Source organism: Urtica dioica, chromosome 8, assembly GCF_054948205.1.
Source record: "Urtica dioica subsp. dioica isolate 48M chromosome 8, U.dioica_male_clone48M_v1_H2, whole genome shotgun sequence".
Classification (NCBI taxonomy): domain Eukaryota; kingdom Viridiplantae; phylum Streptophyta; class Magnoliopsida; order Rosales; family Urticaceae; genus Urtica; species Urtica dioica.
This window is the reverse complement of record NC_142763.1, coordinates 14,259,304-14,278,311: the sequence shown is the minus strand read 5'-3', so window position 1 is coordinate 14,278,311 and position 19,008 is coordinate 14,259,304. Positions and strand designations below refer to the sequence as shown.

The following is a 19,008-nucleotide window of genomic DNA, read 5'->3' as shown; positions in this document are numbered from 1 at the left end:
CAGTAACTTACCGGAAACGATACATTAGTAATATTCATTCATCTTGGCTGTCAGTAGCTTGGACCTGCAGCGACAAAAACAATAAAAATAAAAGATTATATCAACAAGAGTCGCACTTCAGAACTTTTATTATTAACAGATTTTAACAGGCACTAATTATGACAAAATAAACAGACCTCTATTAGAAACTGGAATCGGACCTTCAAGAGGAGGTCCATAAGGCATGGAATTTCTATGGCTCATCGAACGCGGGGGATATCTCCCCCCTTGATTAGGGTATCTCGTATGCTCAGATTGGGGGCCCCCAAATGGATCAGGCTCGTAAAACTTCCCTTTCCCCGGATACCGAGGACCTAAAGGCCAATAAATACAACAAATATTTTGGCAACTGGACTTTTAAAACAGCAATGTACTTCTTTAAAAAAAAAAAAAAAAAAAAAAGCTCTACCGGAAAAAGGATGCCTCCACCCATCAACGGGGTCATGGGAAGAAGGCACTTTCATTCTGTCGTGATTGTTGTAAAAGTTCTCTCGGTCCCAGTTCTGCTCCACCTGGTATCTGCTGGAGTGGTAGGAAGGCGGCGGAGGAACACCATCCCTCCGCAGCTTATAGTGAGGCTCTCTGACGAAATTATACTGATTGGACGGCGGAGGATGAGGTGGCCGAACCGGGTAGTTCTTGCTGTGGAAACCCCGGCCGGGATAAGACTCCGCCATCTGCTGCCTGCGACGATCTCTCTGGTGATCGGATTCGTGATAGCGCATATCAGACATCCCTAGGTTACTTCTCGGTGTATTTGAGCGCTGCAAGAAGAAACCACAGATATCGTAAACATGTCCGCAAGGTTAAAGCCCAGAGAAAAGTAAATGAAAAGGTGTCGAGACTCGTACATCTGAATAATGATTTGCATCGAGATCGACCCCATTTGCACCCGGAGAAGAACTCGGCGGCGGCGGCGGTGGAGGAGGAGATGATGGAAGCGGAGGAGATGATGGTGGAACATCTTGGGGAAGCGGAGGTGCAAACGGGAGTTGTAAATTATTGTGTTCGAAATGGTTTTGGGGCATTGTCGTCGTCATTTGAGCAGCAGAAGAAGAGGAGGTCAATTCCGTCTCGCAAGTGGGGGCGGCATCTTCCATTTCAAGCTCTCCGTCAACATCCTCCAAAATGTGTCGGTGCCTCTCATTGGTCGGAATCTTTCCGTGGTCTTCGCGGTGTTCGGGACTGTGCTCTGGAGTGACAGCCTCAAAACTACCCCCGTCGGAATCACTTCCCGCATCTTCGTCCTTGAGCATGGATGATGGCATGCAGAATCCGGGAAGCTGAAAACTTGAATTGCTGCAACAAAGGAAAACGAACGGGGGTTTTATCAACTTTTCTTTTACTACAGTCATTACAAGTAGAAGGGTTCTTCGCCTTAACTATATGACATGTCGCAGTTCAGTCCCTAAGTGATCCCTGAATTCATTATTTGGATGCAAATTGTTCCAAAGAAAACACATCAAATTATTATAAACCAAATTCACCACATAGGTCATACGCACACACACAGCCTTGGCCAAATAATTCATTATATTTTGTAGGCTCCACCATAGGACATCCGAACTGCAAGGTCTGATGGTGAAAATCACAAGGTCTTCTTTAGTTTTTTAATATTTCATAATTAAGATTTGCAAAGTACAATTTTTTGTTTTCATATCGTACAATATTTTTATTTTTAGTCCTATCTTATCATGTTTTTTTATGATATTATTTTTCTGCAACTAAACCTAGAAACAATGTGTCCCAATGAGTTTTGCAAGAGTAGATCGGGGAAAGCAAAAGGCAAAGGTAAAAAAAAATGTGGTTCTCTTCGACCTAGCAACTTATGACAAGCTCATAACTCCATCTCTCAAATCTGATCTTCTTAGGTTTCATTAGAACTTAACACCTTAAAGAGAATCATACAAGGAAATTGATAAAAATAAATAAGTCAAACCTTCCATATTCGTCAACAAGCATTCCCTCCATTTCTCGAATAGGATCATCAAAAGACCTCTCAGTTCTCATTGAGCGCTTGCAGAAGGGACCAGCAGCCGTATGGGAGTCAAGTTCTCGCATTTGGCGACGAATAGCAGATTCAGAAAGAATCTTTTTTTCCAGCCAAAGCCTCAAAACCTACATCAACAGAGCCAAATTTCAGCCTATTTTAAGAGCAGACACATGAAAGAAATTAAATTATTTGTATTAATTTCAGCATTTCTTCGGAAAAAAAAATATAAAAAATATAAATATATATATATATATATAGATATATCACTTGCCTTGAGACACTGCCTCCGATTCTCGTGAGCAGAACTTCCAGGTGGCGCAGCAGCTGCAATCAACCGGGGCAACGTTGCTTGAATTGAAGATGTGTATAAGCCACAAGTATCACCTGTTTTCTCAAAACAATGTCAAAACGCCCATTCTCCGCAGTAGCAATTTAACGATATAGTTAGCATCTATGAATGTTGGTTTCAAGAGAACAGATATATTACCCTTCATGATAGAATCTACAAGAAAGAACAAGTCCACCCTTCTATGCAAGCTTGGTTCACTCTCCAAAGAACGAGCAAGAATATCTACAACCTGATTGAAGGAACTATTGTCAGCAGAAACTTCGGTGATAATCGACACCCATGATAACTTTAGCATGTGATATCTGTGTGTGTGTGTGTGTGTGTTAAAAGCACCAAGAATTAACAGTCATCAGCTAGTAGAGCAATAATTACAAGACAAGATGGATCAGTATTTTGAACCTTGGAACATGCACCAATTTTCGCACAGTCGACAGCTAAGCGTGTTGCTCGGCCAATGCTCTCCTTTGTTCTCGTCAAAGACCCAAGCAGTGCCTCAAACGATGAGAGAGCGGGATTTGACTCTGGATACCTGCCAGCAGATTTCGGCCTACGAGATGACAGCGATTCAGATTTCTCTTCCTCGGTGAATGAAGGGTGTGAAACGGTCTTGTGGAACAAATGCACATCAGGACTACAGCTTCCATTGTTTTGAATGAAGCTGCTATTATCTGAAGTAGACAATCGGCCGGATGACGTGTTGAAAGGAGATGCCTGGGCAAGAGAATTTCCAGCATCAGTTAAACACGGACTTGAATGAACACCAACGCCGTCACCCGAGTAGCCATTTGGAAATGATTCTGAACTTGGTTCTTTGAGCATTTGTTTATTTACCGCCTCTGCCACATCCACAGACCTATCAATGAAGTATGAAGCAAACCATGGCAAGATAGAGCAAAAAAAATGAGATGTTTATCACACAATCAGGAATCAACGGGAAACTAAAATTTTCATGCAAATACGAAAAGGCAAGTACAGCGCATGTAATGCAAGAACGAGAAACACGGATATTATGTGGAACATGAATTAGAAATGAAAGCTTACATGTCATTTTCGTCTCTATTGTCATTGGGAGATCTGATATTTTCTAAATGAGTGCTCTCTGTATTTAACTGAAGCACACCAGTATCAGTTTGAGGTGAAACTTCCATATCATCAACATGCGCACCTGACATAGGGTTTATACTCGCTAAAGTACCTTCATACGACTCTAATTCTTTTTCTGTCTCTTCCGATTTATTATTTATTAACTCGTTTGTTTCAGAATCGCTTTTGTCTTTGCAAGGCGACAACTCCTCTTCTAGACCTTGAGCAGATCCCACAACAGATTCTTTTCTGTAAGGGCTAGATAACAGATGCTTTGGACTTTCAGGTAGGATCACAGAAGGAATTGTTGCACCACATGCTTCATCGGTATGAGTCTCAGCATCCACGAAAGATTCCTTACTGGGTTCACTGTTTTGGATGTCAGAACCCTCAACTCCTTGGCCATTTAAGTCGGTCACCGAGGTTGCTTCAAGAATTTTCCCAAGGTTGGAACCAGAAGCATCTGCTTGTTCTTGAGGATCGCTGCCAATAGACTCGATTTTATACCCATTTGGCATTTGATTTTCCATCGCTGCATGAGGGGACTTACTTGTTGAAGGAGAAAGAGTACTGTCTGTAAGCATATTCACATCCGCTGCCATATCATTACATGCCCGATCTTCTTCAGCAGCATTAACAGACATGGCCTCAAGAGCACGATGAAGACGCTTAGATGGCGGCAAAGCAGCTTCGTCGTCTATTGAGCCATACGACAGCTGGTCCTTTTTCACTTTCCAAAAATTAGCTCTACTTCCATAAAACTGAGAACATCCACGTGGTGGCGACGATGAGAGCAAAGTGGAGTTCGTCCGAGAGGGTTCCCTAAGCAAGGGATCATTGCAATCTGAAGATTTGTTAGCTTCTTCTGATGAACCTTCAGGGCGTGTAAACGTGTTGCACTCCCTTAGGGAAGGTTCGCTCATCCGGACCCTAGCTCGCTTCACCAACGGTAAGTGCTCATCTCCATTTTCTTTGTGACAGCTGCCACTTATTTTCTCAAAATTATTTTGGGAGCTTTCGCTGGTATTGGGGAAATCATCCTCCTTGACTTGAGCAATAGGTTCGACTGCGTCACTAGTTGGCCTTTTACGGCTTGGCTTCCTTTTCTTCTTCGTAACAGCCTTTATCTGGTTTTCGAGCGCTTTGCTCAATTCAACATCACCGGCCACAGTCTCAGAGTGCTCTAATTGACTACCTGAATCAATGGTACTAACTTCATTTAAACTTAAATTGTGGGACTCAACGGTGACAACTTCGGAATTATTGTCTTCAATGCTACCAGTTGAAGCAAAAGCAGCTAGATCAACACTGTTACACGTAGAGGCTTCGGATAATTTCCTCTTTGATGTATCACTAGACTGCACTACAGCGTCTAGCAACCTTCGGGACTCCAACCTTGAGCTTCTGGACCTTCTAACTAACGACTCTTTTCTCTGTGAAAGACCATTTTGCAGAGGCAAGTCTCTGGTTCTTTTGCTTGATAAATAAAGAGCACGCAAAGGTGATTCTGTAACATCTTCGGCAACAGCGGGCTCCTCTTTTCTATCAGCAGCATCTACAATTGCAGCAGCTGAAGTATCCTCAGTTGGAAGACTTTCTAAATTAGAATGCGATGAGTTAAATCGAGAATCACGAGTTGCTTCAGGGGGTTCAAGCTGATCTTTTTATTCGAGGTTCGCAGATGAGTTTGCTGCGTTCCCACCATTTATATGAGCAACCTCGCCAGAGTCACAATCTTCACCTTGGTTCTGCTGCTTCAACTCCTCAAACTTCTCAATTATTTCATTAACCGCGCGAACAAAATCAGAACCCTTTCCATGCCGTTTAGTAAGAAGAGACTGCTTCTTCTCCTCGGTAAATGCTTCGACATCAGCAGGGTTGCAGAAGGCTCTGCATAATAAAGCACTCATTAATGGGGAAATACACGTTCACTCGTAGTCCTTATATATAAAGATAAAAGTCAAGTAAATTGAGCTCCAGCATTCAGTTCAAATTAGAAAATGCCCGTGTATAGAACGGAAAAAAAAAAAAAAGGTAACCGCAAGTAGTGGCTTCTGTCACTCTACAAAAATAAGCCGGAAATATAAACCCAGAAAAAACATACTTGTTGGTGTGTGGAGCAATGACAATAACTTGGATCTGTGATACCATCTCAGAATCTGGATTTGGTATTAGTCTGTACGTTTTTATATGATACGCAGCTTAATACTTGCTTACAGCTATTCTAGTTTTTTGTTTTTTTTCCCCTCACGGATCTTGGTTTAACTGTGCTTTTAGTCTAAGAACTTGTAAATTTATTATTACAGGTCAAGGGTCAAGTTTGATCATATGTATTGGAATATTGACGGGCTACACAGAAATGGTATACAACATGGTGTCTCGGCTATCAGGCATGCGACTTTCTTCTTCTTTTCTAACAAAAAAACACCTTTATTTGATGATTGAATCAATTCCCTAAAGAATAGGACAAGAAGTCTTTCAAAAATGAATGACAAACTTAAATGAACAAGAGTAATACATAGATCTTATCGAGGGATGCTGGGAGCGGCTTATCAACCTGAAGCTTTGGGATTAGGCTGTTCCAAACTCCAGCAAGAAATAGCCAGCGGAAAAAAAAAACGTGTTTGATATCTTCTTCTGTCTCTTTACTAAGATGCACCTATTCAGCCTTAACGAAATGTGGGGTCTCCTTTTCTGAATTCCTTCTAAGGTGTTGACTATTCTCAGGGACAAGAGCCCCCAAAGTTCTTAATTTTTCTAAGAGAGAGGGACATGGCTTTAGCTGAGAACTCTTCTGTGTCTTGGATGTTGTCCCAAATAGTGGCTGGTTCTAGAAATTCCAACAGTTCTGCTATTTAATTCAGCTCACGACCACTGATGCTTCTAGGGAAATTCAAGTCTCAATCAACCTGACTTGGTATATCTTTGTTGAGGATTTCAAAGTTTTTTTGATTGCCGGTTCTAGATTTCGAAGAGTTTTGCAATTCCATTCAGCTTGTGACCAGTGAGTCTACTAAGGGAATTTCAAGTCCCAATCAGACTTGGTATATCTTCGTTGATGATTACAAAGTTTTTTATGGAAGCATCAGGTAAAAGGCTAGAGGATGAGATGAAAAAACTATCTCGGGTCCTATCTCATAAGCATTTAGACGAGACCGCAAAATTATCAATCAAATTATACTGGGTCCTGGCCATCACATACTTCGAAGATTAGGGGATGAAATGGTCACAACAAGTCCAATCAAATTACAGTTAATAGATTTGTGGAACAGTGTTTCACGACTGAGCTTCGTCGAACATTTGCAGAGAGATTTTCGGAGAAGAAATTTGAACAAGGAATATTCTTCATTGTATTAAAAAATAATGATTACAGAGTATTTATAATACAGAGTTACAAAACAAACGACAAAGAAACTGAATAAAAGGAGTAAACGACAATAAAGACAATAACTAGCTAAAACGACCTAAACCAAAATAGCTATTCCAATATACTCCCCCTCAAGTTGGAAGGTAGAGATTCTTGACTGACAACTTGGATATAATAGAAGTCAAAGTCGAAGAAGGAAGCGGCTTGGTAACAGCATCAGCTAGTTGATGATGAGTTCTCACAGGCAAAAGCTTCAAATCCCCACGGCTTAAATGATCACGGACAAAGTACAAGTCAACCTCGATGTGCTTTGTTCGTTCATGAAACGAGGGATTTGACGCAATGTGCATCGCCGCCTGGTTGTCACAGTATAAAACTGGAGAACTAGAACATGAGACCTTGAGATCTCGGAGAAGTTGCTGCAACCAAATAATCTCTGAAGTTGCAGCAGCCATCGCTCGATACTCAGACTCAGCTGAGGAGCGGGAAACCGTATTCTGTTTCTTGGACTTCCATGACACCAAAGCTCCTCCTAAGAAGACACAGAATCCCGTGACTGAACGCCGAGTGTCAGCGCAGGTTGCCCAATCAGCATCGGAAAATCCCTGTATCTGAGTTGAAGACGTTGCTGGATAAAACAACCCAAGTCCCGGAGACCCTTTGATATATCTGAGCAAATGATGAACAGCTTGTAAGTGAATATCACGAGGAGCTTGTAAAAACTGGCTCAGAGAATGAACAGCATAAGTAATATCAGGACGCGATATAGTTAAGTATAACAAACGTCCTATTAAACTTCTATAATGCTTAATATCCTCTAATAAGACACCAGTTTCAGAATTTAATGAATGCCTAGGATTCATTGGAGTATTGACTGGTTTTGAATCCAAAAAACCATAATCCTCAAGGATTTGCAGGGCGTAGTGTCTCTGACTCATCACAACGCCAGAATGTGACCGGGCAATCTCAATCCCAAGAAAAACTTCAAAGGACCAAGATCCTTCAGCTTAAACTTGGTATGCAAGTAAGCTTTCACACCATTAATGACCAAAGGGTTTGGACCTGCAACAATGATATCATCAACATATAATAATATAGCCACAAAATTATCTGAATTACCCTTGGTAAAAAGAGAGTAATCAGATTTTGATTGAACAAACCCATGATCCAAAATAGACTTGGTGAACATGATATTCCATTGTCTAGATGCCTGTTTCAAACCATATATGGATTTATGCAAACGACAAACAGGCTTAGGACCAACATGACTCAGCTCCCCCTGAATAGAATAACCTAGAGGAACATCCATATATACCTCCTCAAAAAGCTCACCATTAAGAAAAGCATTATTGATATCTAGTTGGGCTAAACACCAATTCTGAGAGGCAGCTAATGCAAGAAAAACCTTAACAGTGACTAATTTAGCTACCGGGGAAAAGGTATCAAAGAAATCAATGCCCTCTCTTTGAGTGTACCCCTTAGCAACAAGTCTGGCTTTATGCCTAGACAGGGTACCATCAGCATTGAATTTGTTTGTGTATAGCCATCTGCAGCCAATGGCCTTTTTACCAGGTGGCAGATTAACAACAGACCAGGTCTTATTGTCTTCCATGGCTTTGAGCTCATCATTCATGGCTTGTTTCCATTGTGGAAATTTACAAGCCTGATGATAAAATTGAGACTCAAAGTGATCAGATATGGAAAGAACATATGACTTGTAACTACTAGAAAGGTTGTCATAAGAAAGAACATTATATAAAGTATGAGGAGATGGAAGATGTACACCTGATTGGTTGCAGTGGAAGTCCTTCAAATGGGTTGGAGGTGCTCTTGGTCTTGTAGATCTTCTGACTGCAGTGACTGGTTCAGGCAGGATACCAGGTTGAAGAATGGATTTAGGCTCAGAGTCATGAGCCTCTTCAACGTCCTTGGACTGACTTGAGTGTGCAGAGTGATCTATAGAGTCTGTGAAACTCATAGGAACAGGTAAGACTAAATCCAGGAAAGGATCAGCTTGAGCATTAGTATTCTTTTGATCATGAAAAGGAAAAATATGTTCATGAAATACCACATCTCTGGAAATAAACATTTCTCTAGTGATCAAATCGAGTAATTTATACCCTTTAATATTAGGAGGATATCCAATAAAAACACACTTTCTTGCCCGAGGTTGGAACTTAGTTCTATGAGCCTTTAAAGTAGATGCAAAAACAAGACATCCAAAGACCCTTAGAAAATCATAATCAACACTCTTAGCATAAAGAATTTCATAAGGACATTTTTGAGAAAGAAGAGGACTTGGAGTCCGATTAATCAAATACACAGATGTGAGAATACATTCAGACCAATATTGAATGGGAACCTGAGATTGAAAATAGAGAGATCTTGCCACATTCAATAAATGTTGATGCTTGCGTTCAACCACTGAATTTTGTTGTGGTGTCTCTACACAGGAAAATTGGTGAATAATACCTGTCTTAGAGAAAAAGTCAAAGAAAACCAATTCTTTAGCATTATCAGAACGAAACTGTTTGATTGTAGTAGAAAATTGGTTAGAAACCATGGCACAAAAGCGAGGTATAATAGCATGAACATCAGATTTGTTTCTCATTAGATAGATCCATGTAAACCGGCTACAATCATCAACAAGGGTCAAGAAAAACTTAAAACCAGTGTGAGAGGTAACAGAATATGGCCCCCACACATCACAATGTATGAGATCAAACGGTTTACTAGCTAAATGATTGTGAGAAATAAAAGGAAGACGTCTTTGCTTAGCTAAAGGACAAATGTCACAGGGTACATTCTTATTTGCATTAGTAAAATGTAACTTGTCACGCAAGATATCAAGTCTTTTGAAGGAGAGATGTCCTAATCTGTTGTGCCAAGTGTGAGATGAAACATGGTTGATGCAATGTTGATTCTCACTGCTTAGCACATACAAATCATTGACGGTCTCACCCTTGCCAATCGTCTTCGTCGACTTGATATCCTGAATCATGAAACCAGTATCAGAAAATGTTATGGTGACCAGAGAACTTCGTGTCAAGGCACTGACTGATATCAAATTAAACTTGAAACCAGGTAAAAACAGTACATCCTTGAGCACTAAATTCTTGATGTATACATCACCATAACTATGTACAGGGATCACAGTATGGTTGGGTAGAGTCACTGTGGAATTATGCAGAGGCTTAAAGGTATGAAAGCAGGACTTATATGCACAGATATGTCTAGAGGCTCCTGAATCTAGTATCCATGAATTGTAAGAGTGTTTAGAAAAACCTGTACTGTTAGAATAACAGTATGAACCTGTAGAGAGAGTGGTCATGTTGATGTTGTTGGATCCTTCAGGCGCACTTGGTGCAGTCAGCTGATTGGAGAGAGCACTGATCAATTGGTGAATCTGATCAGTGGTGAGGCTTGCCATGGCATTGGTTGTAGGGCCAGGATTGGCTTCAGAGGAGTTGCCTGATCCCTCGGCTGCATTTGCCTTGAATCTTGATTTGTATCCTGGTGGGAAGCCATGGAGTTTGTAACACTTATCCACGGTGTGACCAACCAACTTGCAGTGAGTACAGGTTGGTTTGTCTTTCTTGTTGTTGAACCGCTTTGGATCATCTTTGACCGCCATTGCTGTCGAGTTCGACAAATCTTGGCTTCCAAGAACATCAGTGCTGAGAGATCTTTGCTTCTCATGTTGTGTTGCCATTGCAAAAACCTTGTTGATTGAAGGCATTGGATCCATGAGAAGAACCTGGCTTCGAACATTGCTGAAGGACTCATTAAGTCCCATTAAAATTTCATGACATATTCATCTTGAACAAAATTGACCAAATCCTTTGCTCCTCCACATGAGCAAGGACAATCCGGCCTGAAATCAGCAAGTTCTTCCCACAAGCTCTTCAATTTAGTGAAATACATGCCAACAGTCATCTGATCTTGCGTTAGATTCATGATCGCTCTTCTCAGCTCAAAGATTCTCGGCGCATTACTCTGTTGGAAACGTTCTTCGAGATCTTTCCAAATCGATGCTGCGCAGTCGTTGTAGATCACACTAGATGAGATTTCCTTGGATACTGAGTTGAGCATCCACGCAATGATGATGTCATTGTTTCTTTTCCAAGAATTGAGGCGATTTGGTTCGGAATCACTCGGTTTGGGGATAGATCCATCAATAAATCCGAATTTATTCTTCACAGAGAGCGCGATCTTCATAGATCTCTTCCACGTCGGATAATTGTCTCCTGTGAGCGCGTTTGTGACAAGAATTTGTCCAGTAGTGTCGGTGTGATGCAGAAAGAAAGGATCTAGGGTTTCTTCATTGAGAATCCGTCGGGATGTGATTCCCGTCGCCGGAGATTCGTTCTCAGATTCTTGAGTCGCCATTGAGGAAAAGAAAACGAAGAAGAAGAATAGAAAAGCCGAAAGTCTGCTTTAGACGGAGGTGGAGATGAGCGGAGCGAATTGCTCTGATACCATTTCACGATTGAGCTTCGTCGAACATTTGCAGAGAGATTTTCGGAGAAGAAATTTGAACAAGGAATATTCTTCATTGTATTCAAAAATAATGATTACAGAGTATTTATAATACAGAGTTACAAAACAAACGACAAAGAAACTGAATAAAAGGAGTAAACGACAATAAAGACAATAACTAGCTAAAACGACCTAAACCAAAATAGCTATTCCAATACAGTGTTAAGGGCTATTCTTGGGACCTTCGTTTCGATTCCCCCTGGATGCAAAAATTGGGGCACTGGGTCAGTTTCCCGGTTGATAATGCCATGCCTTGTTTTTAGTCTGATCATCATGGATATTAAAAAAAAAATTGTGGAACACCCGGTATTCCTGTCCAGAATTTACGCTTTCATCTTGATCAAGCGTTTTGAATACATATTGCAGGAAATGCAATGGCGTGGTGCCCCTATGTACTAGGTCTCTTAGGTGTTTTCACGGTAGTGACCATGTCCGCAGTTGTTGTAACAGAAGGCTGCAGAAAGATTAAGCTACAGTACTACGGTTTTAAACTTGCGTCCGCTGCCAGGTAATACATTTTTTTAATATCCAATAGTCCTATTTGCTCTTCAAAGAATCTGTTTTGATCCCGTATTTGCAAATCATGTTCCTTTGTTGCCATTTACTAATCCATATTTGACACGTCATGGAGGTATTGCCCCATACTTATTGTATATAAAAAAAATTTCTTCTTAAAAAAATTATAAATGTGGCACGAGCTGGTTGGCGCTACCTTCTGAAGCTTTTGTTATCAGACTTGGTTGTTATGGTTGGCACTTTTTTTTTTTTTTTTTTACTTGGCTTGCTTTATGAATAGAGATGATTCCCCAACGACTGAGGTCGAGCCGTATATTCCTTTCAATATCAATCCAGCAGGAATGCAGCCGGTTCTGACGACTAATTATCTGTTGGCTGTTCCAGCTATTCTTGCCAGGTTCTGTCAACCTCTACTGATTTAAATTTATGATTATATTTTTCTGCGCATGTAATTTCCTTTCACTTGTTATTTCGTCAAGTTTTTGGGTTGGGGTCCTCTATATACAAAAGAAAGAACAATTCAACTCGACCTTTTTACTTATTCGTCTTTCTTCTGGAATTTTGTTGTCTGTTTGCAGTCTTCTTGGTTCGCCTTTCTGGGTGCGTGTTAGAGAGGTACTGAATCCTGAAACTTCTATCGGTGCAAGTCCTTGGGTGTTCTACTCAATATATGCCTTCTTTGTCTTCCTGTTCAATATATTTGACATTGTAAGTTCCTTTTTTTTTTTTTTTTTTTTTTTTTTTTTTTCCTTTCTAGAATTGTTTTTGCTATGTACATTAAATAAGTCTATCAATTTTTTTTTTCTCTCTTTAACATTTCTGATATGTCTGGTAATTGCATTGTTTAGGCTAATTTGCCTAAAGAAATATCAGATTACTTGAACAAGATGGGTGCAAGGATACCTAGTATAAAACCTGGGAAGGCCACTATTGAATACCTCACAAAAATTCAGGCTTCGACGCGCTTCTGGGGTCTGTTTACCATCTTAAAGTTTATTTTGTTTTAATGTACTAGAATATAAAGGATAATTTTTCCTCTTAGGCATTTGAAGGCAAGTTTATTTACTTATTTATTTTCGGTGCTGACCATTCTGTGTGAATAATTGCAGGGGGTGCTCTGTTAAGTATTTTGGCAACCACATCGACCATACTTGACCATTACTTGCGTCGTATCAATGCCGGGTTTGCTATTGGCTTCACATCCGTCTTAATTATTGTAAGAATACATTTGACCGTAATCCTTTATAAGTATCTCAGATTTGTTTATCTTGTTGGCATATATAGTGGCAAATCTTTTCTTGGTTTCATCTTTGCTGGAAAAATATCTTCTGCAAATGTGTGTCTATTGCTAGATTTTACTTCACAATTCTTTTGTTCCACACAAAGTGATTTGGAAAAAGAAAAAAGAAAAAAAAAATTGTCCTTCGGCGACTCATGATACCTAGGACTGACACTTCTTGTTCAGGTTGGTTCCATTATTGAGCTGAGAAGATCTTACCAAGCTTACAATGTAATGCCGAGCTTAAGCAAAGCTTTGAGGCGGTATGGTGTATGACACAAAAAAAACGGGAGCAGAGATTGGGTATGAATATTTTGTGCTATTCACCAACGCAGAATGATAAATCCGCACCGCCCTTGTCTTGGGGAGCTACATTCTTCGGACAACATCCCGTTGAGCAGTGTTGGTCGTCTTTGAAAATTTCTTGCAAAAGTGTTCATGCTGTTGAAACCAAATTTATGGTGTTATAGAGGTTTCCCAAGGAAGGGAAGAAGTTTTGGTTGTGTGGGAAAAAAGCACCTTGAAGCATATCATTTTTTGTATCCAAAAAAAAAAATGTACTGTAGATCAAGCACATTGCATTGACCTATAAGGTGATCAGATATATAGAAATTAAAATGTAGATACTCTGTATGTGTTAGTTCTTGGCATTCGTCGTCCAATTTGAATTGATTTGATTGTTTAAAGAGCAGTGATAGCCAACAGCGTATCGGTGCAAAACAACGTAGAAAATTGTGGGAAAAAATATATGGGCCGTACCACCAAGGCTGTGGGTCCCACTCCATGTATTCACTGCAATGTTGCCGATGTTAAAAATTTAATTCTCTTGTTTAAAGACTAAGGGGTAGGTAAGCTGTTTGCAGGGCCGGCCTAATACATATTGAGGCTTTAGGCGAGAACACAAAATTAGGCCTTCTTAAAAAAGAGTATCAAAGAAACGATGATACATTTAAAAAAAAAAAGGCAGTGTAACGAAATAGCCAAAATGAAATTATGAAATTTGTTTTTAGCCTATGTTTCACAATTTTTAGGGAAATAGCCAACAAACTTATGTGACAATAATTAAGATATGATTTACCCTTATTTATTAACAAATTCGTCACTTTCTCTCTCCTACTTTTTTCCTACATTTTTTTACATAAAAACTTCAAAAAACCATATCTATCTCATATGAACTCGAAATTGAGTGATTCCAAATCCTACGGATTCGTGACGCCGAGATCTTCAAAAATAGATCCAATGTGTTTGATGAAAAATCATGTTTAATACCATAGATGTAGAAAAATCACGTTATTACCTTAAATATGGAAATAACTGGAAATTTTTGAAATTATCAAAAAAATAAATGGAAACGTAACTATGATGCATTAAACATAATTTTTCATCAAACACAATGGGTGTATTTTTGAAGATCTCGACGCCACGAATTTGTAGGATCTGAAATCACTCAATTTTGAGTTCGTATAAAAAGATATGAATTTTTGAAGTTTTATTACAAAAAAAAATAATTTGAAAAAAATAGGAGAGAGAAAGTGACGAATTTGTTAATAAATAAGGGCAAATCAGACCTTAATTATTGCCACATAAGTCATTTGACTATATCCCGAAAAATTGTCAAACATAGGCTAGATCCAAAATCACATGTTTAAAGTGGCTTATTTACTTACAAATCTCCAAAAAAAATTATAATCTTCAGCTATAATTATTATTTTATGTTCTCACGGCTCATAAAGGAAAAAAAAAAAACACACAAATAAAAAGATATAATTTAACTAACCACAGCTCTCTAAGAAAAAAAAAACCCAAAAAATTAGACTTTTAAGAAAATAAAATATAAAACCTGATTTTTCTTTTGTTTCCCTAAGTTTGTGGAAAAATCACAGCTCTCTTTCTTTTCCAAGCTTTTGAAAAATTTCAATTCCCTACTCTTTTTTTTTTCTTCGGCGGCACACACAAGCAAGGTTACCCAAAAAAAATGTGACCTTTGAGATATGCTATTTTTTTGACATTTTCACTTCAAAATTGGCTTTGTATTTCTTGTAAACAAAGGTCATTATTATTTATTAGTAGTATAAGTGATAGTCATCGTACACACTACTACGGCTAGTTGAAAGTCAAATATTGGACCATCACAAGTTTTTTTTTTAAGAAGCCTTCAAAAGATTATGACAATGCTATGGCCGCTAGTCTTTTAATGTTTTAAAATTGAGCCTTTATTTCTGCCAAAAATAAATGGGGCCTTAGGCATTGGCCTAAGTTGCCTAAGGCATGGGCCGGGCATGGCTGTTTGTTGTTTAATGCCTGTTTCGATGTTTTATTTATTTTATTCTTTTCATTTGTGATATAATTGTTTAAACCAATCCGGTTCAAACTGTTTTAAACAGCTTAGAACGGACCGTTTTGGGCTGTTTAAACCGTTTTAATCCGTTTAAACCGTTTAGATCGAACTGTTTTAAACAGTTTATACCGTTTTATATTATAACAACCATTATAAAATATATATATAAATTCATATTTGCACAAACTTGAGAAACTCATACACATGCATTATAATATTTAAACACATCACAAATATTATACACCAATAACACAACTTGGATGACTTTTTTATTATTATTTTGGAATATCAATCAGAAGCAAGGAATCAAATGCCGTTTTCGTTACCGTTTCGACCCTCCTGATTTACGGAAATTCGTCATGCCGATGGAAAACCCAACGGAAAAATTGTGGAAAAGGGCAAATGAAATGCCGTTTTCCATGGAAAACCGACGTGCCGACGGAAAACCGAACGGAAATAATGTTGCATAATATGTTATTTATATATATATATATATATATATATATATATTCAATTTTTAACTATATTTTATAATCTTTAATATTTAATTTATTTTGCACAAATATAATGTCAAATACATTTATTAAGTATTGGAGAAAGATGAAACCATAGAAAAAAAAAAGAACATGGAAGAACTAATACCTAATTTAGGGTTGGATTTAAGTTTTTATTTAATTTTATTTTAATAAACCGATCCGGTCCGATTTGGACTGGGGTGCAAAAATAAAAAATCGGATCGGACCGTTTGTTATGAGTAGACCCGACCAGATCGGATGAAAAAAATCGCTTTAAACTGGACAAACGGTCTAAAAACCATTGATCCGGTCCGATTTACAGTTCTTACGATTTTTTTGTGCCGTCCTACTTTTTGGACAAATTTTTGCTATTTTACAAATCTTTTAATTTTAATAAGCTATTTAACTATAACAATTTTTTTTTTTGGTGGGAAAAAAATCCGTGTCCCCCCATATTAGAGTGTTTTTTTGGACAGCCATGGAGGGTCAGGGCAGCACCGAGCTGGAGACCAACGCGGACTGCGCGGTGATCGAAACCGCCGCAGAATCTCTCGACACTTCCATGATCTTTCACATTATCACCGAAGTCTCCGGATTCGTGCTTTACATGCACCAGCAAATCCCTTCGTAAGTCACTCCTTCCCCAAATCGCTCCTGTTTCGTTCCCAGGAAGATCAGCAAAACCCTAATTCACCAGTTCGGAATCCGATTCCGATTTCCTTCGTTTAGCGTCTTGCAACAGATCACTCTTGAATTCGACACTCGGTGTGAAGAATTGAATGGATTGGTTCGTTTCTAAGCCGAAGATATTTCCCTCTTTTTTTTTTTTTTTTTTATAGCAAAAATTAGGGTTCAAAATCCAGTCATATTTGCAATTGAGCCCGTTTTGTGGCACTTGTTTCAGGAAGCCGAGCTCACACAAACCCTAGAGAAGGCGTCTCTACCAAGAAAGTGCATGAGTCAAATGAGAGAGACCAGGCTGGGAATCAGAAGATTCGAGAAGCTGATGCGTTGCATTTCCGACGTTGAAAAAGCGCTCAAGGTAGTGATCAGCGAAGTCCATGGAATCGAACGAGTGGTATTGGCTCTCGGAGCCAGTCCGATGCGGCCTCAACATGTTTATGAGCTCTCATTTTCGCCGAATAGATCTCTGCCTGTTGATCCGCCGGAATTCAACAAAACCAGAGCAGCCGATGCGATTTCGAAAAGGGTTGTTTATCAAATTCTCTTAAAAAGGAAGTAATAATTAAATTTCGTACTAACAGCAAAATTTCGTTTAATTTGCAGGTTATCCGGGCATTGATCTCAAAGGGCGCTGGCTCGGGTTCTTATCAAGGTGATTTTCCTAAGCAAGGTTTTGATATATATATGTTCTTTCTTCTTAACTACGTAGTATTTTTTATTGTGATTTTGGTTACCATTTGAATACTCTATAAATTCAACTTCCTCAGGAACATCTAAGTTGTATCTATTGGTCAAAGCTCCATTGTCATTCAGCCAGCCCCTTCATTTTCTCCCGAAACGTGATTTCAGATACAACAAGAAGGTGATCTCGAAGAGTTTCAGAAATGGAGGACAAAATATTTAATGATGCATTAGGAGAAAAGTGCAATTTGGTTTTCTTTCCAAAGATCACTTGAAATTTTGCATCTCGTCGATGGGTTATGTCTACGCGGATAGTTTTATCGATAAAGTGAATTTTTGTTTTCCCTCACAGATTGTGCCATTTAGAGTGCACTTCAAGAGTAAAAACCTAGCTTTTGGAGAAACTGTAGCTAGTAATACCGACCCGGTTGGTTTAGCCGAGTCCGCTCAGAATGAATCAATCTGGTTAGAGACCCTTTTAGAACTTCAAAAGCACTGTTTCGTTTTCACAACGTTTGACTTGCTATATCTGTTAGTCTTTGTCTCATATGTTTTACAACTTCAAAAACATTTCGTTGCTCTTATTTCTGAACTTTTATTTATATCCGAGGCTTGTTATTTCAGGTTCCAATGTCGGCATGTGATCAAGGGCCTACCATTCAACGTGCAGCCTGAAGAATGAAAAGGCATTTTGGTGGGAAATGGGTTTGTGGAACTATAGTCTATAAGTAGGATATGCATTGTTAACGTTGAGTACCTTATGAACTAAGAAACGCTAATATTAATTATTGTTAGTTCTCCGACTCTGAGTATCTCCTGAAAATTCGGAATCAAATGCAGAGACAAATTCTAGATATTTCAAAGATAAAATGACAAAATCATCTCTACTTGAATTTAATGAGATGAAACAATGACAGAATTGCGTACTGTGCACTTAGTTTGGTGACAATAAAATACAAATTAAAAGCTTCGGTTAAGTCAGAATCTAGGAAACTAAAATTTATTTTTATATTTATATTCTTTTTAAAATATGCCCCCATCGCAAAAATATTTTTAAAAAAAATCACCTAAAAAAATATTTAAAAGCTTATCACAAGCTATGGCAAACGTATTTAATAACTTATGGGTTATGGCAAATCCTCGCAGCTTATCACAATCTGATTTGATAAAGTTATTGCAAAGCATTGCAATTCGCAATCTAGCAAAAAGCAATACAGAAGCACCCCCATCACAAATGTTTGAGGATTAAATTCCACCTAGATTTTGGCTGTTAATGAAACATATTTTTGCCCTCAATTTTTCCTTTATACCAAGATTTTAAAAATCTAACCAATTCTTAACTAATCCAAATTGAAAACATAAATATGTACAAACTATACCATATGGTCTACGAAAATGTACAAAAATAAGGTTGGATTGGATCACTAACCCTTAATTTAAAAATTATACTAGACAAGGCGTTAAGATGAGGTACAATTATTAGCGATGATGAAAGATAAGAGAGAGAGAGATTGAAAAAAAATTCTTCTACCATAATTTGTCATTTGTGGTCACCTTATCATATCATGTACTGAAATATAATGAGGACATAATAAGACCCTCCTCCTTGTTGTCTATATCATGGA

General features: G+C 38.6%; 2 protein-coding genes and 1 pseudogene across 4 annotated transcripts; 2 read left to right on the top strand and 1 right to left on the bottom strand.

Annotated features, from left to right (window-relative positions):
• Positions 1–8: 8 nt before the first annotated feature.
• LOC149388395 (protein HUA2-LIKE 2-like) lies at positions 9–5,374 on the bottom strand (annotated as a pseudogene). The gene is made up of 9 exons (XR_016300644.1): positions 3,423–5,374; positions 2,781–3,234; positions 2,520–2,610; positions 2,304–2,416; positions 1,979–2,157; positions 891–1,338; positions 449–803; positions 177–353; positions 9–64 (listed from the first exon to the last, which is right to left on the bottom strand). The product of XR_016300644.1 is annotated as a protein HUA2-LIKE 2-like (transcript).
• Positions 5,375–5,574: 200 nt separating this feature from the next.
• On the top strand, positions 5,575–13,664 carry LOC149388394 (preprotein translocase subunit SCY2, chloroplastic-like). Its single transcript, XM_089623578.1, has 8 exons — positions 5,575–5,632; positions 5,771–5,854; positions 11,737–11,878; positions 12,167–12,283; positions 12,465–12,594; positions 12,735–12,858; positions 12,996–13,102; positions 13,352–13,664. The coding sequence occupies exons 1-8, from the start codon at positions 5,587–5,589 to the stop codon at positions 13,439–13,441; spliced, it is 840 nt and encodes a 279-aa protein (XP_089479704.1). The 5' UTR covers positions 5,575–5,586; the 3' UTR covers positions 13,442–13,664.
• Positions 13,665–16,461: 2,797 nt separating this feature from the next.
• LOC149388393 (non-structural protein) lies at positions 16,462–18,183 on the top strand. Of its 2 annotated transcripts, XM_089623987.1 has the most exons (7): positions 16,462–16,645; positions 16,748–16,805; positions 16,923–17,228; positions 17,306–17,354; positions 17,470–17,564; positions 17,736–17,848; positions 18,008–18,183. In XM_089623987.1, the coding sequence occupies exons 1-7, from the start codon at positions 16,497–16,499 to the stop codon at positions 18,063–18,065; spliced, it is 828 nt and encodes a 275-aa protein (XP_089480113.1). In that variant the 5' UTR covers positions 16,462–16,496; the 3' UTR covers positions 18,066–18,183. The 2 variants fall into 2 exon arrangements, with proteins under 2 accessions (XP_089480113.1, XP_089480114.1); XM_089623988.1 differs by lacking the exon at positions 17,736–17,848.
• Positions 18,184–19,008: the final 825 nt, after the last annotated feature.

Excerpts from the sequence above, each read along its gene's own strand:
- LOC149388394 (XM_089623578.1), top strand. The coding sequence starts at position 5,587 with ATGACAATAACTTGGATCTGTGATACCATCTCAGAATCTGGATTTG. Across the intron at positions 11,879-12,166 it reads AAACTTGCGTCCGCTGCCAG|AGATGATTCCCCAACGACTG; the intron begins GTAATACATTTT and ends CTTTATGAATAG. Across the intron at positions 12,284-12,464 it reads GTTCCAGCTATTCTTGCCAG|TCTTCTTGGTTCGCCTTTCT; the intron begins GTTCTGTCAACC and ends GTCTGTTTGCAG.
- LOC149388393 (XM_089623987.1), top strand. The coding sequence starts at position 16,497 with ATGGAGGGTCAGGGCAGCACCGAGCTGGAGACCAACGCGGACTGCGCG. Across the intron at positions 17,229-17,305 it reads CCGATGCGATTTCGAAAAGG|GTTATCCGGGCATTGATCTC; the intron begins GTTGTTTATCAA and ends TTTAATTTGCAG. Across the intron at positions 17,565-17,735 it reads ATTTCAGATACAACAAGAAG|ATTGTGCCATTTAGAGTGCA; the intron begins GTGATCTCGAAG and ends TTTCCCTCACAG.